The sequence below is a fragment of the Hoplias malabaricus genome, chromosome 5, assembly GCF_029633855.1.
Source record: "Hoplias malabaricus isolate fHopMal1 chromosome 5, fHopMal1.hap1, whole genome shotgun sequence".
Taxonomy (NCBI): domain Eukaryota; kingdom Metazoa; phylum Chordata; class Actinopteri; order Characiformes; family Erythrinidae; genus Hoplias; species Hoplias malabaricus.
In genome coordinates, this window is record NC_089804.1 from 34,172,678 (window position 1) to 34,192,636 (window position 19,959).

Consider the following 19,959-nt stretch of genomic DNA (forward strand, 5'->3'; position numbering starts at 1 on the left):
TCTCTCCCTCTCACACACACATACACACTTAACTCCCACCGACTCCAGGACTGAGACAAACACACACTGTTCTGATAAAATAAAACTCCAGTAAACAGCATCCTTTAAAAGTGTCTGGTGTTGTAAATAAACTCTTGAATTCACTGTTTTGATGTTGGAAAAACAGCCTCGTTTTTATAAACCTGTTTATTCAGCATACAGCTGTTTAGCGCCATCCACTCACACAGAAGTCACCTACACAGCTACCGTAATGAGGGAACATAAATACAAGAACAAGTCTTAAAGTGCTAACGACACTTTTCCACTGCACTACTCTACTTGACTTTTTTGCTTTTCCATCAGACAGGTACCTGGAACCGGATTCTTTTTTTAATCCCTGATCTCTCATGATTCATTTCAGGGAGAGGGAACTGTGGTAGTGGAGAATCAGAGTAGAGTCCTGTAGAAGTGGTACCATGCAGTGGAAAAGCACTGTGAGCAAAACCAGAACTGACTGGTGTTTAGCCACAATCTTTGGTAACTGTCCTTAAATGTTCACCCAGTGATAATAGCCCTGAATCAGGAGAATTACAGTCTCCCTCTACCCCACCTTCCCCCAGAACTCCAGGAGCTCCACTAATGACCTATGGTTATTCATTAGCAAACAGCAGCCCTCACTTCTTATTTTCACCCCTGGACATTTTGCGTGGAAAAGAAAACATGAAACCACAGGATCACCTGGATTAAAGGTGCACTAGGCAATTTCACCAGAGCACCTGTGTGTGATGATGTACTCCACATACCTTCCACCAGAGATTTCACAACCTGAATTCCAGTCAGCGAATCAGTCAAGGAGATCTCTGGTGGAAAAACCGGTGGCCCACAACAACAAAGACAGATGCTCTGTCGCAGAGTCATGTTTTCAAACCGGTTTTCTCAAGAACAGAATGCACTTTTGTTGATGCTACTGCTAAAACCCATTTAAAATTATGTTTGTTTTTATTATTTTATTTATATTAAACAGAAGATAAAACAAAATTCACCATCTACAAAATAGCTTAACCGAATCAATACTTGGTATTTGTATTCACTTCTCAAAATATATACAGGGGGTCCTCAACTTACGATGTTGATCCGTTCCTACGTCGCGTCGTAAACTGATTTTCGGTGTAAGTCGGATCATATGTACATACTGTACGTAAATAACATACTGTAAGCACTTATCCTATCCTAACACCTATCCTCCTCGGTCCTGAGCCGCGAAACCGTGTTATCTTCCGCCGCACACACCAAACACGAAGTTCGCGTTACGATGTTTACGACGCAAAACCACTTAAGCCGAAACAAGGCTTTATACAGTAAATGGGAGATGTGTCGTAACCCGAAACATTGTAACTCGGGACTGACGTAACCCGAGGACCTCCTGTACTGTATTTATATGCACATCAGCAACTTTCTTTCCAAATAATGTTTATTTATTTTTTTACTATTAAGATTTACACTGTTTCTTTTATTTTCTTGTTATTTTATACTTGGTGCTTTTAATTTAATTTTGCCACTGACACTAAGAGAATTGCCTGCTACATCTGGAACATGTTGAGTAATGGTTTGATTCTGAAGTGAAATTATTTATTACCCTTAAGACTTTAGTACATTGTGTAGTATGCTGTAGCTTGGCCACTAACTTGTAAAAGGGTTTGTTTATTCTTTCTATATTTATTTCTACTCTTCTATCAAATTAACACTGCAACAGACAAACAAGCCCCAGGTCCATGGAGTTTGTGAACATGGCTCTGTTATAAACGTATGTTCATCATTAATTATTTGCTGAATCCCAGGAATGTCATAAAACATACATGAACTCGTCCATATGACACTCCTCAGCTCACTCTCCCTCACTGGTTGAGAGACAGAGAGCTAGAATTGGACCTGACCTGTTAGGTCAGTTGAATATTTTTTAATTACCAGTTCTAAAACCTGTTAAATTGAAGTTAATAACATTTTTTACTAAATGTTGTTTATAGACACACACCAACCTAAAGTTACACCCTATTCACAATAACACGGGTTTCTCAAAACACCCACAGAATCTCAATTTCAATCAATGATGTGGTTGCTTCGTTTTCTACAGGTATTACGACAGGAATGGAGTCAAACTCACTTACTGAACACCAAATAACTCTCGCTCCTTTCTCTCATTCTGTTTTGTAATTTTTATCTAATTCATTACACATTTCTATACTGTGTACGAACTCGTCTCATTTCTCTTCATCTTACTCCAACTCGCTTTTCTATTCGTCTCATTCTCTTTTTACTTTCTCATTTTCATTCCCTAACCCATTTCTTTCTTTTTGTTTTGTTTGTGTTTAATGTCTCTCCATCTCTCACTGCTTACTCTTCTATTCCTCTCAGTTCTTCTGTTTCTCTTTGCTATCTTCTCCAAATTCCTATTTCTTTTCTCTCATTTTCTTTTTCTCTCTGAAACACAGCGGGGTGTCTGGGGTCTATTGGGCATATGCTGATGTGTTTTCCCATCGCTGATTCTCCGTTCCACCTTAAATCCAACAGTACCCGCTGCGGTATTTAAGATGGACTACAGAGTTCGGAACGGAAGGTGGTGGATAAAAGGCCAGATTTGGTGTAGAATCTTTAGCGGTCGGTGAATGCGATTCTATGTGTTTTTAAAGTGTTTTAAAACCGCCCTTTTTGAAATAAGAGCGTTTTATCGCGTTATCGACGGCCCTCGCGCTGAGGCTGAGCCTCCATTGTCCCGAGATGCAGCAGTAGCTCAGCCGCTAGCCTTCGCAGATAAACTCCCGAATTCCCGGCGCTACACCCCGCTCCCAGACCCGACACCGCGCTCCTCCGGCCACTTTACCTTATGTGAGCTCCTTGCCGCCGACTGCTCTCTCTGCCCCCACGCCACCTTAAAAATTTCAGCCTTTAATTCGCACAGAAAACTGGACTCTTATTTTTCCATCAGGTGTCACTCTTACAGCGTCCCGTTTCTGAGCAAACACCGACGCTCGATGGTTCCTCTCCTCGAAAAAGATATAAATAATAATAATGTAAGTGCTCACATTCTGCAATATTTATTTTTTCACTACATTTATGATAACTGTGTGACGTTCAATAACCTACCTTTGGTGTTTTACAATTAGACAATTATAATAAATAATAATGAACACAGCCAGACTCTGTAGAAAGGGGCTGGGGATGTTTTAAAGCAGCGCTTTAAATTATGTTCACCTTAAAATTACAGCGTCAATTTCATGGTGATGCTTCGTTGTAATGGGGAGAACAGAACCGCTGTCTCTTTACTTCTCTATGCTCGGCACTGAGAAACTGCACTGGGTAACTTTTGGAGGATAGTTAATTTCAACGAGAGTTGGCAGATTCACGACACGCTATTAAAACAAATAATAAATAGACGTGAAATAAGAAATAAAACCATATAAATATGTGATTATAGCAATCAAGCACAGTGTTATAAAGTGTGTGGCAATATAAAATAGTGCAACAGCTCAGATTTACAAAGTAGCAGCAGAACCAGAGTAGCAGGGACTGTGGATAGAGCCTTAATAAAACACACAATGGGAGTTTGTACTAGAAATAAGAAAGGTTTCTTCAAAGAGAAATGCATACGGTATAAATAATTTGTTTATTAATGCATGCTATATAGGTGTTACGCACATTTAAAATAATAATAGGCAGTTATAAATATAAAATGGTCATCAACTATTGCTTTCCAAATGAAGGGCCCACACTTATGTCTGCACTTTTGTATAGTTTTTAAAAAAATTATTTGGAATTTCTCTCCAAAGCATGCATTATATGTAATTACTGACCACATGTACGTGTGAAGTGGACCACGGGGAAAAAAACACGGGGTAAAAACACAAGCTATGGGCACTTTAATTACATAAATATCAAACACACGCACACAGCGCCGTTCAGTGGCCATTACAAGTAAATACGTCTGACGCCATCAGTCCTCGCCGAGCAGAGTTGCTCCTCCATTGTGTATTTACGCGCTGCGGGGAGAAGCGCTCAGAGAGCCGATTAAAATATGATTTTAGCTGCGGTTTTCTCCAAGACTTGGACTTAAAGCGGCTTTGTTACCGTCAGAAAGATGAATAAAGGCTGGCTGGAGCTGGAGAGCGACCCCGGTGAGTAAACAAACATCAGAAACACCGAGTAACAAAAGAATCTCCCAGAAACAACAGCTTTTACTGACAGTAGGGGCATCCACATACAGCCGCTACATACAGTTCCCCTCACCTGTCTCAGGTACACCACCCCAGAGTATCCTTACCTACCTCAGGTACACCCATGTAATGTCTACTGCCGCTAGCACATTCACCTGCCTCAGGTAGACCACCCTAGAGCATCCTTACCTGCTCCAGGACCTCCCGGGGGCCCAGCTCACAACTCAGACCACTCTAATCTGCCTCAGGTACACCACCCCAGAGCACACTCTCCTGTCTCAGGTAAACAACCCCAGCTTTGAAACAGCGGCGTTCCAAACATTGTTTCAGACAGACAGGGTTTCCTGTGTCACACACCTCATGAGCCAATCACATCAACTATGGGCTTTCCAGCTTCAGGCCAGCGGTGGAAGTACGGTGGGTGGAGATAGAGACGGAGATTAATTGCATTGATGCATACTGACAGTTTTAAGGCGTTAGGGGACTTTTATTATGGAAATAGCTTTTAAATCTGTAACTCTGAGGAGTTTGTATGGGTTTAATCGCAGACCTAAGCCTTAGGACATGCGTGTTCCATAAGAAATAAGATGATGATGATGATGATATTATTATTATTATTAAGTTTGATTTATATAGTTTGATTTATAACCCTAGGACGTTTTATAGAGTGTTTAAAAAACACTCTCTCTCTCTCTCTCTCTCTCTCTTTCTCTGTCTCTCTCTCTTTCTCTCAGGACTGTTCACGCTGCTGGTGGAGGACTTCGGTGAGTCTACCTTCAATACTCTTCAGAATATTTTGAAATGACTGAGGTTTTACTGTGGTTAAAGTTGACCTTTTATTTTTGCTCTCTCTCTCTCTCTCTCTCTCTCTCTCTCTCTCTCTCTCTCTCTCACTCACTCATTCTCTGTGGTGCTCAGGTGTGAAAGGTGTTCAGGTGGAGGAGATCTATGACCTGCAGAGCAAATGCCAGAGGTGAGAGAAATGTTTAGTGGACACAGAGAGAGAGAGAGAGAGATTTAAACTGTAGTGTAAAAGCTGGGGTTGGAGCTATATGCGCTGTCTCTGTCTCTCTCTCTCCCTTTGATCCAACTCTGTCCTCTGGTTCTGTTTAGTCCTGTGTACGGCTTCATTTTTCTGTTCAAATGGATCGAGGAGCGTCGCTCCAGGAGGAAAGTCTCCACACTCGTGGACGAAACCTCGGTCATCGACGATGATATCGTCAACGACATGTTCTTTGCTCATCAGGTGAGTCCTGGGTTGTTGTTGTTTTTTTTAAAGAGGTTCATATCAAGGAAAACGTGGGGCTTGTGGCTTTTTCATCATGTCTTGTATTCTCTCAAGCCTTCATTCACTCCCAAGTCCTCAGACTGCACATAACTGTGGAGTCAGACCATGATGAATTCTGCAGGATTGTGATGTTAGAACCATGAACACATTTATATAATGAGTGAAAGGCTGAAAATTCTGTAAATATTGCATTAGCTGTTAACCACATTTGTTCACTGTGTCTGTGTATATTGTGTGCAGCTGATTCCAAACTCTTGTGCCACACATGCGTTGCTGAGCGTCCTCCTGAACTGCAGCGGGGTGGAGCTTGGAAACACACTCAGCCGCATCAAAGCCTTTACCAAGGGCTTCAGTCCTGAGGTACACTCATACATACACACACATACGCACCCTGTCCCCTCCTCTTTCTGGGAGCACTTTGTCACTTGCATCCTCACGTTTGGACCCACAAAACTGGTGGCTGTGATTTGATTTCTGTCTCTTTCTCTCCACAGAGTAAAGGCTATGCCATTGGGAATGCTCCAGAATTAGCCAAGGCCCACAACAGCCATGCCAGGTACGCATTTCTGATGGACAAAGACTTGGTGTATCCCTGCCATATGTCTTCAGCCAATCTGGAAGAGTTATAGACTTTAAACGTTTACTACCACTCTACTACCCCTAATTTCCATCGGCTGTGGACACGGTGAACACACCCATGTCCAACATCACATCAGCCTTAGTTCATGAGGGTCAGGGGAAGGGTTCCCCTGTCCCTCCCCTCAGCACAGGGCACGCTGATGGTCAGCACAGATGTCTTAAGGCTGATGTGAGGGACCTAGGCATTTGGCACTCTCTTCGAGGTTGTTGAGTTGTCCAATGACTCTGCATTAGTGGTATTAAAAAAAGAGGTGGGGGATATCGCATGTCTCAGAGGAAGAAGGTGTTTGTTCTCACCCTCCCAGTGTGTGACTGGGGACGTTTGACAAAGAATGATTGGGCTTTTTCCAGATTGTAGATGTAGCCGTGCATCCATCATATTGAGGTTTATGTAGGTGTAGTGCAGTAAAACTAAAACAATGTGGTAAAATGAATGTATTTCTACCAAATTTAAGAACAAAGAGGGATTTAAATGATATGGAAAAGACAGTTTCATTAAATTAAGTAGATTCAGTCCCCCCCTCCCCCCTTGCTTTTGCCCCAGCATTCTTTACCTCTTTCTGCTCTTGTTTCCATGGAGACCGGAGCCACGGCACCTTCCAGAGAAACAGAATGGCATCAGTGCCGTCCGGACCATGGAGGCCTTCCACTTCGTCAGCTACGTCCCCATTAAAGACAGACTCTTCGAACTGGATGGTCTCAAAGCCTACCCCATAGACCACGGTCAGCTCCACAATCATCATCTTATCAGCTTCATCAGCTTCATCATCATCACAAAAGCCTCCCTTCACATGTAGAAATATTAGAAAACGACAATAAGAGAATGTTAAGTTAATAAACAGGACTTAATCCTATTGTTACTACTGTAAAACCTTTATTTTAACACTTTCTAGTTTAACAAACACGTTTGTACAAAATAAAACAATGTTTAACAGTTAATTTAATAATCCAGACACAGCTTAACTATTGATTTAATCATTAATGCCATTGTTTTTTTTTATTGCGATATTTATGGTTAAACGAATCCAGAAAGAATTTAAGTCTTTCATTCGTTCATTCATCCATTGTCTGTAAGTGCTTCTCCAGTTCAGGGTCGCAGTGGGTCTGGAGCCTACCCAGAATCACTAGGTGTGGAACACACCCTGGAGGGGGCACCAGTTCTTCACAGGGCAAAACACACTAACACATTCACTCACAAACTCGCACTGGAAAGCATTAAAGTGAAGAGTTAAATGAAATGATAATAGGATTATAATTAAAAGTATTTATAACAAAGATGATAAAGTGCAAAACCTAAATGCAAACATTTCCAAATTCTCAAAACTACCTGAATGATAAGAAGTATTCATTTTCTTTTTTTTATTCTTATTGATGTATAATAAATGACTAATAATGAGGTCCTGAGTATTGTTATTGTATTAATCATTTGACTTGTTTTCCCTCAAGCAACATGATTTAAAACTGCTCATAAAACATTAACAGCTATAAAAAGGTATTGATTGACTCTGACTAGTCCTCAGTTTAAATAATCATAATTTATTAATGTGTCATAACACTTTCACAAAAGACTATTATGTACAGAGATTATAATGTGTTTTAATATGTTCACTGGAGACAGTTAATCAATTGCTCACTCTTGATCTCTCTCTCTCTCTTTCACTCATTCCTTCCCACTCTCTCTCACTCTCAGGCCCATGGGGAGAAGAGGAGGAGTGGACAGATAAAGCTCGGAGGGTCATTATGGAGAGAATTGGACTTGCGACGGCAGGGTAAGACCTCTGAAACAAATGGAGAAAACAGAACCCGGCTTCAGTTGTCTCCCAGATCTTTGGTGTTTGAGTTTTGCGCTAAGAGGCATGATGCTAACTAAGACCCCGTTGACCTCTGCTGCTCTGATGGGTATCAGGAGTAGATCTGGATAGTGATAATCCACATCAAAAGACAGGTGTAAACACAGCTGGGACTCATTTAAACCAGATTCACTCAGAGTGCTTCAGGAGGGGGTCTGAAAGGCATTTCGATTGCTCTAATATCTAGTATATCTTTTTAGAAGAGTAGAGTCTAAGGAGAGGAGCACACTCCTGATTAACCCTTTATTTCACTAGGAAAACTGAAATGTGCCATTCCTGATCAGTTTCTCCTCTTCCACAGCGAACCATATCATGATATCCGCTTCAACCTGATGGCGGTGGTCCCGGACCGCAGGATGAAGCTGGAGTCGCGTCTGGAAGTTCTGAAGAAGAACAGGCAAATTGTTCTGGAAGGGCTCCAGCAGGTCAGTGAAAGGGGGGAAAGTGTGTGTGTGAACAAATCAAGGCGCTCTATCCACTATGTTTCGCTCTGTCTGAGCCTTGCTGATTAAATAAAAAAATAAAGGGAAAAAAAAACACTGGAACATATCATGATTAAAAACAGTTGTTTGGTGCATGTTCACATTTAATGTGTGGATCTGGAGTGCACCAACCCACACACTGTGAAACAAGACCACCCTGTCAGTTTTCTGTGTGCTGCCTAAGTCAGAAAACGAGAGATAAAACGAGACGTTCTGATTTTGCTCTGCTTCTGACATCAAGTGCCGAGACTTTAGAATTGCCCCGCCCCTTCGTCTGAGTCTGTCCAATCACAGCTCTGGACCCGCATTTATGTGAGAGCACAAAGATGATGTTAAACGCAGCAAAACGGACACAACAAGTGCTGAGAAATTAGAGCACTGAGTAAAACTGCTGTGTGCTCTGGCCGGGGGTTCAGTGAGCAGCTCATTATCATTTAAAGGAACAAAGATAGAGAATAAAATGAATCACATGAATCAAAAAATACGGAAAATGTAAATTATATTTTATCCTACAGAGGGAATATATTTATTCATAATTGTCTTTCACTGTTTTATGTTGTGCATGTGTTTCTTCGTTCCAGGCCATTCGAGCGTCCCAGCCAGATGCACAGCAGGACCGTAAACAGACAGATTCCGGCACTTCTGAGGATACACCCACTGCAGTGAAAAAAGAGGAGGCATCGGACACACCTGTGAGCACTGAACAAGCTTCACCTCCAGGTGTGTGATGTTTGTGACTGTGTGTAGGACACCATGAAGTGTACAAATAAATTTGTACTGTATAAGTGTAATTCAAACATTCTCATTGGTCATTTTATGGTAGCTGTTGTGTCATATTAAGAATGACAATTCTCATTTTATTCAACAAAAAAATAACCTAAAAGTGAAGTGTTAATGCACTATGTTCGCAAACTCTACCATCGAAATCCCCGTTTTTAAATTGTCTAAACTAAAACTCACTTGTCCTTTTGGATACAATATTATCCCCAAGAACAGAACAAATCCATCACATGCTTTTGCAGCGCTTTTTCCTGATGGAGCTCATAAGGAATTCAGCTACCTAAATTCTTCACTTGCCTTTTTCACACGAATTCATTTTTATTTATGTTTTGTTTAATAATATGGTGATTTTCATTTTTAATACCACACAAGAGTTATCATAAAATAAGAGCAGGAGAATGTATGAATTCTGAATTACACTTATACACGACAAAAAATACTTTAAAACATGTTTGCACACGTTATATTTTGATGTCTATAACATGTGTTGATTTTCTCCCCGTGGACGGATGGACACAGCTGTAGGTATGTTCAGATCTGAGCGAGAGTAAAGCTGTATGTTCTCCTCTCTCAGGGATGAATGCTTTAAGCACTTTGATGTTGCGTAGCTGTTAGAAGTCCCATTTCTCACATATCTCTTCCTCATTTTGACTGTCCCTGTCCTTATGCATTGTCTCAGAAACATCTCCTGAACTGTGAGCTGCTGCCTTGACCGATGCATGTTATTCTTTGTGTAGATTCTGTGAATGGTGGGAGTGCCCCCACAGCCTCCAGTTCCTCAGAGAAACCCAAGGCCAACTTAAAGCCCCCCACAGTGCCAGCAGGCGGTGCAGCCCCTCCGACTCCAGCTCCACCTGCACCGCCTGCCCCGCTGCCTGTAACCAGCCAAAACCCAGTGGTCCAGCGGCTGCCCGCCTTCCTGGACAATCACAACTACGCCAAGTCCCCCATGCAGGTGAGAGTCGGGCTTGATACCAGTGATTCTGCTCCTTTAAAATGAATGCGTTAATGTCCATTTCATGTGTGTGTGTGTGTATATACATATATACACAGGAAGAGGAGGATTTAGCCGCAGGAGTGGCTCGTGCTCGTGTTCCTGGACCCCCTCAGCCGGCCTACTCTGATGACGAAGAGGACTATGAAGATGAAGAAGAGGAAGAGTGTCCAGCCGCAGGAACATCGGGCAGGTACGTAGTTGTGTGTCTGTGTTTGTGTTAAGGGGGGTGTGAAAAAAGAGAAACCACCCAGAGCCATGTCAAAAAAGCTTTTCAGGGAGAATCTCAGTTTTACAGTTCAGAGATGAATCAGACTGTTTTGTATGTCCACGTGTGTGTGTGTGTGTGTGTGTGTGTGTGTGTGTGTGATACTATGTGTGTTCCCCGTGTGTATGTGTGACGGACAGATTCTGCAGGAAGGCAAGTCTCCGAACGAGTCGTGTGTCTCGCAGCAGTAGCACCCCAGCTGCATCAGCAGGCGGCGCAGTCTCGGGGGTAGAGGGACAGCTGGCTCTGAGCATGCTCACTGAGAAGCTGAAGAAGGAAGCACAGAAGAAGGAAACCATGATGACAACGACTGGTTCCGCCCCCCTGAACATCCGCACAGAGGGGCGCACGGGGGGCATCAGCATTATCTCTGCGTCCCAGCCGTCCCCCACACCCAGCAACGAGAGCACAGATACCGCCTCCGAGATCGGCAGCGCATTCAACTCCCCCCTCAGATCCCCAGCACGCTCACAGGTCAGTGAGAACCTTATCTAGAACCCACAGTTAGGGTCTACTAGTAGTACCTGACTACTGTAGGGTCTACTACTACTGTAGTCGGGAGTACTTACATATTTAGAGTCTGTGGTGGAACATTACAGAACATACTGCAGAGAGTGAGCTAGTATCTGGATCCCAGAATAAAGTACTGTTTTGAGGGTCCTGAGGAGATTTTATCCAGAACATATAGTTGAGGGTATAGTATGGATATTATCTAGAGCCTGAAGTGTGGCATAATCTATAAGGAATACCAGGGGTGGTATCTAGAGCCTATAGTGGTGATAGTTCAGTGATGAGGCTTGTACTGTAGATATGCTCCAGCATTAAATATGGGATATATTTTCTAATGTCGCTGGTAGCTTGTTCCTTGCTTGTTTTCTGAGCACTGTTTATATTTGGTTTTTGGTTGTACTTCACTGTGGTTTTTGTCAGTGTTTACATTTGACTACTTTTTGTTCAGTGTCATCTTGTAGTCAAAACACAGCATATCCATACCACAGACTCCACATACCGCAGTGATTTTTTTTTTGGTACGAGCTGCACGAGTCGCTTGGTCGGCCTCTGTGTTTAGGTTGCTTCCATGTGGCAGATGGAGGCAATGTCACGTAACTACAGCATGGTAGCGTGGTTTTAAATGGACAGTACATGAACACACAGTGGGGACATAACAGAATAAAAATAATCGCTATAATCATATAGATTATGTCAATTAGAAGTTCTGAATGACAATTTAGATTAATTTTCGATCAATTGCCCAGCCCTAGCCTGTGGCATCACTTTTAAGAATACATCATTAGTGGCCTGCTGGCACATGGCAGTTTTTCCTTTCATCTGATGGTGGCAGCAGTGCACAAATGTATAGGATATTTCATCACAGTGTTAATGAAGTAAGCTAAAGAGCATATCTACAGCCTCGCTAACCCGTATGATGCAGTCTAGGGCGCAACACAGTTACAGGTTACAGTGGACTGCCCCTTCTGGTTTGACCATTTCACCCAAGGACTACTTGTACAAACTTTTTTGTATTTAGTTGGTTATGTATTTTTAAGGAATATAAGACATCCTTTGCTATTGAGTTCCATAGGTATGAGTAGGCTGAATTACAGTCAGTCTACATGAGAAATAATGACAGAATATACGTGATGTGTTTTAAATATGTTGTGTTGTGCATAAACGTTTTAAAGAAAATGTTCATCCTAAACAGTCTGCAGTTATATGCTGGATTTTACACTCTTTTGATATCCTTTTTGATGGCCCTTCACACATTTCATATGATCCAGTTAGACACCCCTGAAATACAGGGAATAGTTGGGATGATATCTAGAAACTATAGAGGAGATGGTATCTACAGCCTATGGTGAGTTATTACCTAAAATTGATTGTGCTGATGTCGCCTCTTCACCACAGGCTGCTACACGCCCCTCCAGCCCAGTGGCATCCCACCTGAGTCGGGTTCTGTTCGGAGAGGATGAGGGGGTTCTGCGACTGGACGCCCGACACAATCGTGCCGTGCGAGAGCTGGGGACAGTGGTTGGCTTGGCACGATTGCAGCTGAGAGATGATGGAACTATGTACACATTGCCCCCTACAGGTCAGGAGTCTCTCTCGCTCTCTGTGTCTCTGTCTCTCTCTCTCTCTCTCTCTCTCTCTCTGTGTGATGATAGACAACACAAGCACTTGTTAGAATCAGAGGTTAGTGTTCTCCACCAAGGGTGTTGAGCTGATGAACAGAATCAGAGGTTAGTGTGCTCCTCTGAGTGTGTTCAGCTGATCTGAGCAAATCTAACATAAATGATCTCGGCGAGGGATCTGCTTTTGATCTCCATGTGATCCCTGTCTGATTGGCGTGTGGTCGATGCTGGACTCTGATTGTGAGGTGGTCTTCTCTTTGTGCTTGTATCAGAAGGAGCGTCTGACATAGTGAAGAAAGCGAGTAGTGTGGAGAAGAGTGAGAAGAAAGAAGGGAGCAGTGCAGGAGCAGAGGAGGGAGGGAAAGAGGGAGCATCTCAGGAGGTGAAAGTGAAGGAGGAGAGGAAGGGGACAATGGAAGAGAAAACAGCCACAAAAACTGCCACCTTTGCCGAGCCTGAGGCCATCACCAAACCCAGCGGAGAGAAATACACCCCCAAGGTGAGGATCGAGGAAGATCTGATGCTTCACTCTCTAATCTTTATCTCCAGCAAAGTTATGTTAAATAAGAGATAAGAAATCCTATGGAATAAAATGCCATTTTTATACCCTTATTACCACTTTGAGTGAGTAAATAAAATAAGAGTAAAATAACTGCAGATTTTTATTACATGTGTTGTTTTGCTGATGATGTGTGTATGCATTAGTAACCCGGTAATGTTGAGAACATTGTTATTTATTTATTAATAAAATTAAATTACACAAGCCTTGTGCTTCAATGTGTTTTAAATGCTGTGTTTTCTGCTGTTTATTTTCCTCCTCTCTCTCTCTCTCTCTCTCTCTGTAGGAGTTGCTGGCTCTGTTGAAGTATGTGGAGGCTGATATTGCGAACTGTGAGGTCTCTCTGAAAGAGGAAGTGGAGAAGAGGAAGAAATTCAAGGTATGAGCGCTGGGTTTTCTGCTATGCTTAAACCATCGCAGTTAGGTTTTCTTATACTTGGGTCTGTGATCAAGCGAGAGATGATACAGAGCTGTTAAAGATCACTATAACTATATAGTATAGAACTTAAACTATATTTTACTATAACTATAAAGATTACCCTTCAATGGTGTGTGTGTGTGTGTTGCTGCAGATTGATGATCAGAGGAGAACTCACAACTACGACGAATTCATCTGCACTTTCATCTCCATGCTTGCACAAGAAGGTACATCTCTTCTCCATATTTGGTCAGGTGACATATAAAAAATCTGTACACTACAGCATATTCTCTCTCTCTCTCTCTCTCTCTCTCTCTCTCTCTCTCTCTCTCTCTCTCTCTCTCTCTCTCTCTCTGCAGGGATGTTGGCGAGTTTGGTGGAGCAGAATATTTCAGTGCGGAGGCGGCAGGGTGTGAGCATTGGACGACTTCATAAACAGCGTAAACCGGACCGACGGAAACGATCCCGGCCTTATAAAACCAAACGCCAGTGAACACATACACACACACACACACACACGCACACGCGCACACGCGCACACACACATTTCTGAACAAAACCCTGACATGCACAGTACTTTTGAACTCTTCAAAACTGAACTGTTATTTGTCCCAGAAGCATCTTTGACCTGTAAAGCGTCCAGTGATTAGAAATCTAATGTATACATAATAAACACCAATAAAATATTAATAATGAATATAAAACAAATCCATTCATGAGTTGGTTCACTTCATAAGAATTATTCCTGTGGTTTCCACAGGAGTGGGTGGCGTCATTGTGCGGACCAATCACAGTGTGTATATATCGTCGCTTGTGTAAATTCCTGGTCTGTTAGAGGATGTTTGTTTGTTTATTTGTTTGTTTTATGTAAACAAGTTTGTGTTTTTGAAATAGAGTGAAGCTGAACACTTGTGCTCAGAATGTGGCTCGTTTGTGCCAACAACAGCTAATACAATCAGTGTTACACGACAGTAACACACCGGCTCCTACCTAAACTCTCATTACACCGCCCACTCATACAGGCCTTCATAGGAACAGTTGCTAGGTTCAACAAGTAATAACTCAGTCTAAACGTAGGGGCTATCATGAATTCTGAAGTGTGTGGTACATTGGTTTGAATGGCATTAGTCCAATGCTCTGCAGAACTTGTCTAACCTAGCAACAGTAACTATGAGCACATTTGTGGGCGGAGCTTGGAAAGGGCAGTAACATCATGTGTGTTTATTTCTGCTGTGAGTTTTCTCTGCCATTCGAGTGTTGCTGTTAGTGGAGGGCTCTGAAATGCTGTTTGTTTGTACATATAAATGTGTATAGCTCCAGTGTCATTTGTAGAATCTTAACACAATTTCTCTCTTTTTTCTGAACACAATAAAATACACAAACCTGTAAAACAGTTTCTCTGAGTCTGGTTTATTTCTCTCTCTCACTCTCCTCTGTTCTCTCTCTCTCTCTCTCTCTCTTTCTCTGCGGGGATTCAGAGAGGAACATGTGGGCAATTAAAAGAAATGGAGGAGAAGGTTTACAGCATTTGTTTATTTGTTTGTAAGTGAAATGATTTTTCTCGCTGCGCTCTCATATGTTCAAGCTCTACAGTGTAAACTGCTCTCAGGGCCGAGGGCTTTATCCAGTACTAAAGTTTGGGTGCTACTCAAATGACCTTGATTTGGTGAGTAAACACATCCTCTACAAAGGATACACTTCTGTTTATTTGCAGAATTTGGCTGATTTATTGGACATAAACCTCCACCCCACAATAAAAAACGAGGGGAAAAAATAAATGCAAAAGCCATGTTTTATATTTTGTCTGGGTTATTTTTCTAATGATTTGCTTCAAATTAAACAGATTTTTTTTTAACTAAAATTAAACTGACTAACAATTTAACAAAGTTAAAGTTTATTTTGACATGGCTCCAGTACACTGCAGCCTGCCCGAGAGTACATAGATCCACAAACTGTTTCTGTTCTATATTAAAGTCTAAAGATGTCATTTGTCACCAGTCTTAATAATGTAAAAGACGTTTACTGACAGAAAGGGACATGCAGATGTTACGCCACCTAGTGGTGGATCCACTTTTCATTCAGAGAAAGGGTTCCGAGAACAATGCTAATGTTGCTAACAGTGAACAGTGCATCACTATAGCAACCGTCAAAGCTAGATATTAATTCACTGTTATATCCATCCATCCATCCATTATCTGTAACCGCTTATCCAATTTAGGGTCGCGGTGGGTCCAGAGCCTACCTGGAATCATTGGGCGCAAGGCGGTAATACACCCTGGAGGGGACGCCAGTCCTTCACAGGGCAACACAGACACACACACATTCACTCACACACTCGGACACTTTCGAGTCACCAATCCACCTACCAACGTGTGTTTTTGGACTGTGGGAGGAAACCGGAGCACCCGGAGGAAACCCACGCAGACACGGGGAGAACACACCAACTCCTCACAGACAGTCACCCGGAGCGGGAATCGAACCCACAACCTCCAGGCCCCTGGAGCTGTGTGACTGCAACACTACCTGCTGCGCCACCTTGCCGCCTTTTGTTATATCCATGTATACAATAATTAGAGCAATAACAATAATTTTAATTTATTATTATTATCATTATTATTATTATTATTGTATACTGAAACAGTTATATAGCGATAATAGTCCATTAAAACTATGTGGGGACTGTTCAATTAGTAATATTAGTTTTTAAAGCAGTTACTCCAGAGTATAACAATGTTAAAAATTGTAATAATAAAGTGTTTGTATCACAACCCCAATTACATTCAGAAAAACACACAGCAAATTTGAAATAAAAGATAATATAAAATAAACAAATAAGCACACAGGCTAACAGTGAATTAATTTGACGGTTGCTATGGTGATGCACTGTTCAGGCACTGTTAGCAATATTAGCGTTGTTCTATGAAATCTTTCTCTGAATGAAAGTGTTTAAAGACCCTTTTGGAACGTTTTAATGTGTCAGTTACTGTCAGAAATAATTGTGTCTTATATTTTAGCTAAATTCCCCACCTTTGTTTTGACTGAGAAATTTAGCATTGCCTCAGTGTTTATCTCAAGCGCTAACAGAGATCTCTGACTCACGGCAGATTTAGTTAAATGTTAAAAAAAAAACCAGGACAAACTTTTGCCAAAACTGTGTTTGTTGTCCTAGTCTGTGTGTTTGGATAAAAGAGAGTGAAAAGAGGCAGATCCTGCTCCTCCAACGCTTCCCTCCATCTGTCACTTTTCCACTACTTGGTGGTGTGTTGTGCTGCCTTCAAAGAGAAAGTTTGGCTAATAAAACAAGTTCACCTCATTTACTCATTAAAGGTACAATCAAACGTTTTAACAAAACACACACAAAAAATGTATTTTATGAGAAAATGTAATTAATGTGCACCTCACAACAACTAACATGGTCCCTGAATGAAAGAAGTATACCAGGAATATATCACATTATGTGGATTAGGGTTTAGTTAGTGTTTGAAACAGAGTCCTAGTTGTGGTTTTAAGTAAAAATAGCTGGATATGAGAGATTTAACTGTACTTAATAATAATAATAATAATAATAATAATAATAATAATAATAAGTTCACCTAATATAGCTCCTTTCCCAAACCCAAGGACGCGTTATACGTACATTGGGGGAGAAACAAGAATCAGAGAATTAAGTTACTGGGAGTAAAATAAGGGAAAGGACTGTTTTTAGCAGTGATCTGAAGGAAGATAAAGTTGAACAGTTGAAAAGAAGAGGAGGAAAAGAGTTCCAAAAATCTGCCACCCAGGGTTGAACGTTTGAGGAGACAGTAAGGAGAGCAGAGATGGAGGAATGGAGGCAGCGGGAAGGACCATAAAAAGAAATTAGTCTAGACAGATATGAAGGAGCCAGACCATGTAGAGCCTTGAAGATGGTAAAAGGATTTTGTATGTAACCCTAAACTCAACAGGAAGCGAGTGCGGCTGCTGGAGAACAGGTGTAATATGTGCCGTACACCTGGTGGAGGTAAGGACCCTAGTTGCAGAATTCTGAATATATTCAAGATTTACAGTTTATCTTAACTTAGGTTATGGTTATGAGTTTATGCAGCATGATGTCTGAAGCACAGACATAGGATCAGTGCAGCAGTTTTTATCTGAGATGGCGGCTGGTCTGGGGTTCACTGCTTTTAGTGAATTTGGACAGATTCATGTGTTCATTTCAGCGCAACAGGGGCAGTGGCGCAACAGGTAGAATCACTGTCACATAGCTCCAGAGACCTGGGGTCATGTGTTCGAAACTTGCATTGGGTCACTGCCCTGAGGAGTTTGGTGTGTTCCCCCACTGTGCAGAAACACATGTTGGTAGGTTGACTGGCCATGCAGGAGTGTCCATAAGTGTGAGTGTGTGGTGCCTTGTGATGGACTGACACCTTGGTTACAGAAAATGAATGGTTAAATTAGTTAACAATACTTAAGAGTATTGAGTACCAGCAATGCATTTTGTTGTTGTTATATTAAGCGTTAAATGAAGTTGTAGACACTTAAAGTAACTGTGTATGCATATTTCTGACATTTGAGTTTATGAACTTAAAAAATTTAAGGCAACTGACTGCCTTAATTTTTTATTTTATTTCTTTTAACCTATTCAAGTTTACAGTGTAATGTTGTGGAGTTTGTCAAAGATCATGAGTGAAATCTCTCTCTCTCTCTCTCTCTCTCTCTCTCTCTCTCTCTCTCTCTCTCTCTCTCTCTCCCTCTCACTCTCTCTCTCTGCATTCCACTGGTCAGACCCTGCTGACCACGTACAGATACATGGCCTCTGTGGTTGCAATGGAACCAGACGGAGAACGTGTTCTCTTAATATCTTAACATCGTCAGTGAGGAACCTTTCATCCATTGCTCTTTTCTGTGTCTCTGCTTGAGTTTAACTGCAGCTCCTGCTGAAGCAGCTGGAATCAGGTGGTTATCGATCAGGATGGTCGATGATGTCATCAGGAACAGCCTGAAGCTATAACTCTCTCAGAAAAGTTCAGAAGCTTTCAGAATGTGCTGCGTCTTCGCTCTCTCTCTTGCTCTCTCTCTCTCTTGGCAACACTATAAAGCCTCTCTTGCTTTGCAGGTGCCTATGGGTAAAACATGTTAATGTTTGACATCAAAGAGATTCATGAGCAACAAAGGCCTTTCAGACCTCATAGAGCATCAGTTCAGCCTCCACAAAGCTGCTATGAAAGAGTTCATAATACACTGCGCACGCACACACACACACACACACACACACACACACACAACCTGACAACTCCTCACCACACTGAAGTAATAACAAATGCATTAAAGGATCATTATAATAAATGCTTACAATAAAATTACAGTTTTAAGATCATTGTGATGCTCCACTGAGCTGAATTTCCGTTGTTGCTACTCCAGTGTCAGCACTGTAGAACCTGCACTATGTAGCTTTGGGAAGATATCACAAACATGAACACATTCACATAAAACTGGCCATTCATCGATTACTTCGGCCCCGCCCACTGAAGTCTCAGTTATGCCTAGCCAATCAGAACACACCTCATTTGCATACATCCTTGTTCTCTCTCCTCCCCATACTTGTTCATAAACTCTCGCCTTCTTTTACCTCCAACCTCATTACTCCTCCCTCCTCTATCCCACCTCCTTCTTTTTATACCTCTCCTCCTCTTCCTCTTTCTTTTCCTCCTCCTCTTACTCCCTCCATCTCCTCTTACCCCCTCCCTCTCGTGCGCCTGCCCCATGGTAGTGATGGGAAATTTGATTCACTGTAGCGAATCGATTCTCCTGAACGGTCTATTTAAATGAACCGAGCGTCCGAGTAAACGATTCGTTGATTCAGGACTCTAACTTTACTCTCATCTCCTGCATTCCTAATGCGAGGGAACGAGCGGATGGTGCACACGGCACGAGCTTTCTGGAGCGTTATGGGTCATATACTCCGATCAGCCATAATATTACAAACACCTCCTAGTGTCTACGCTCAATCTCCACACTTCCTCTGTGCTCTACATACGTTTGTTTGCCCCCTTTCACCCTGCTCCTCAATGCTCAGGATGATCTGTGTAGTGGATCGTTCTCAGTGCTGCTGTAACACTGACGTGTGGTGGTGGTGTGTTAGTGTGTGTTGTGCTGGTACAAGTGGATCAGACATAGCAGTGATGCTGTGATCCTGTGTCCTCTCACTGTCCACTCTTTTAGTCAATCTTACCTCGGTGGTCCACTCTGTAGATGTAAAGTCAGAGACAGTAGCTCATCTGTCGTTACACAGTTTGTGTTGGTCATCCTCTAGTCCTACATCCGTGGACACAAGACGTTGCTGACTGGATGATTTTGGTTGGTGGACTTTTCTCAGTCCATGATCC

The 19,959-nt window shown here is 42.1% G+C and overlaps 2 protein-coding genes across 5 annotated transcripts in view; one reads left to right on the forward strand and one right to left on the reverse strand.

Moving 5' to 3' along the window:
* The window catches only part of rad54l2 (RAD54 like 2), a 23,755-nt gene extending 16,970 nt beyond the window's left edge, over positions 1 to 6,785 (reverse strand). Inside the window, exon 1 of one of the 3 annotated variants that reach the window (XM_066671936.1) lies at positions 6,669 to 6,785. The gene's annotated coding sequence lies outside the window, so the exon portion shown is untranslated. Of the gene's footprint in view, positions 1 to 2,857; positions 2,992 to 4,376; positions 4,399 to 6,668 lie in introns of those variants that run through there. The other 2 variants (XM_066671935.1, XM_066671934.1) reach the window with 2 other exon arrangements.
* Positions 3,948 to 14,983, forward strand: bap1 (BRCA1 associated protein-1 (ubiquitin carboxy-terminal hydrolase)). Of its 2 annotated transcripts, none has more exons than XM_066671938.1 (18): positions 3,948 to 4,148; positions 4,922 to 4,951; positions 5,106 to 5,160; positions 5,301 to 5,433; positions 5,716 to 5,835; positions 5,970 to 6,031; positions 6,695 to 6,837; positions 7,805 to 7,883; positions 8,266 to 8,389; positions 9,028 to 9,166; positions 9,964 to 10,181; positions 10,280 to 10,413; positions 10,629 to 10,962; positions 12,394 to 12,577; positions 12,890 to 13,116; positions 13,463 to 13,555; positions 13,749 to 13,821; positions 13,954 to 14,983. In XM_066671938.1, exons 1-18 carry the CDS (start codon positions 4,112 to 4,114, stop codon positions 14,085 to 14,087), a joined length of 2,319 nt encoding a protein of 772 aa, XP_066528035.1. In that variant the 5' UTR covers positions 3,948 to 4,111; the 3' UTR covers positions 14,088 to 14,983. The 2 variants fall into 2 exon arrangements, with proteins under 2 accessions (XP_066528035.1, XP_066528036.1); XM_066671939.1 differs by having other exon boundaries at positions 12,893 to 13,116.
* The last annotated feature ends 4,976 nt before the right edge of the window (positions 14,984 to 19,959 follow it).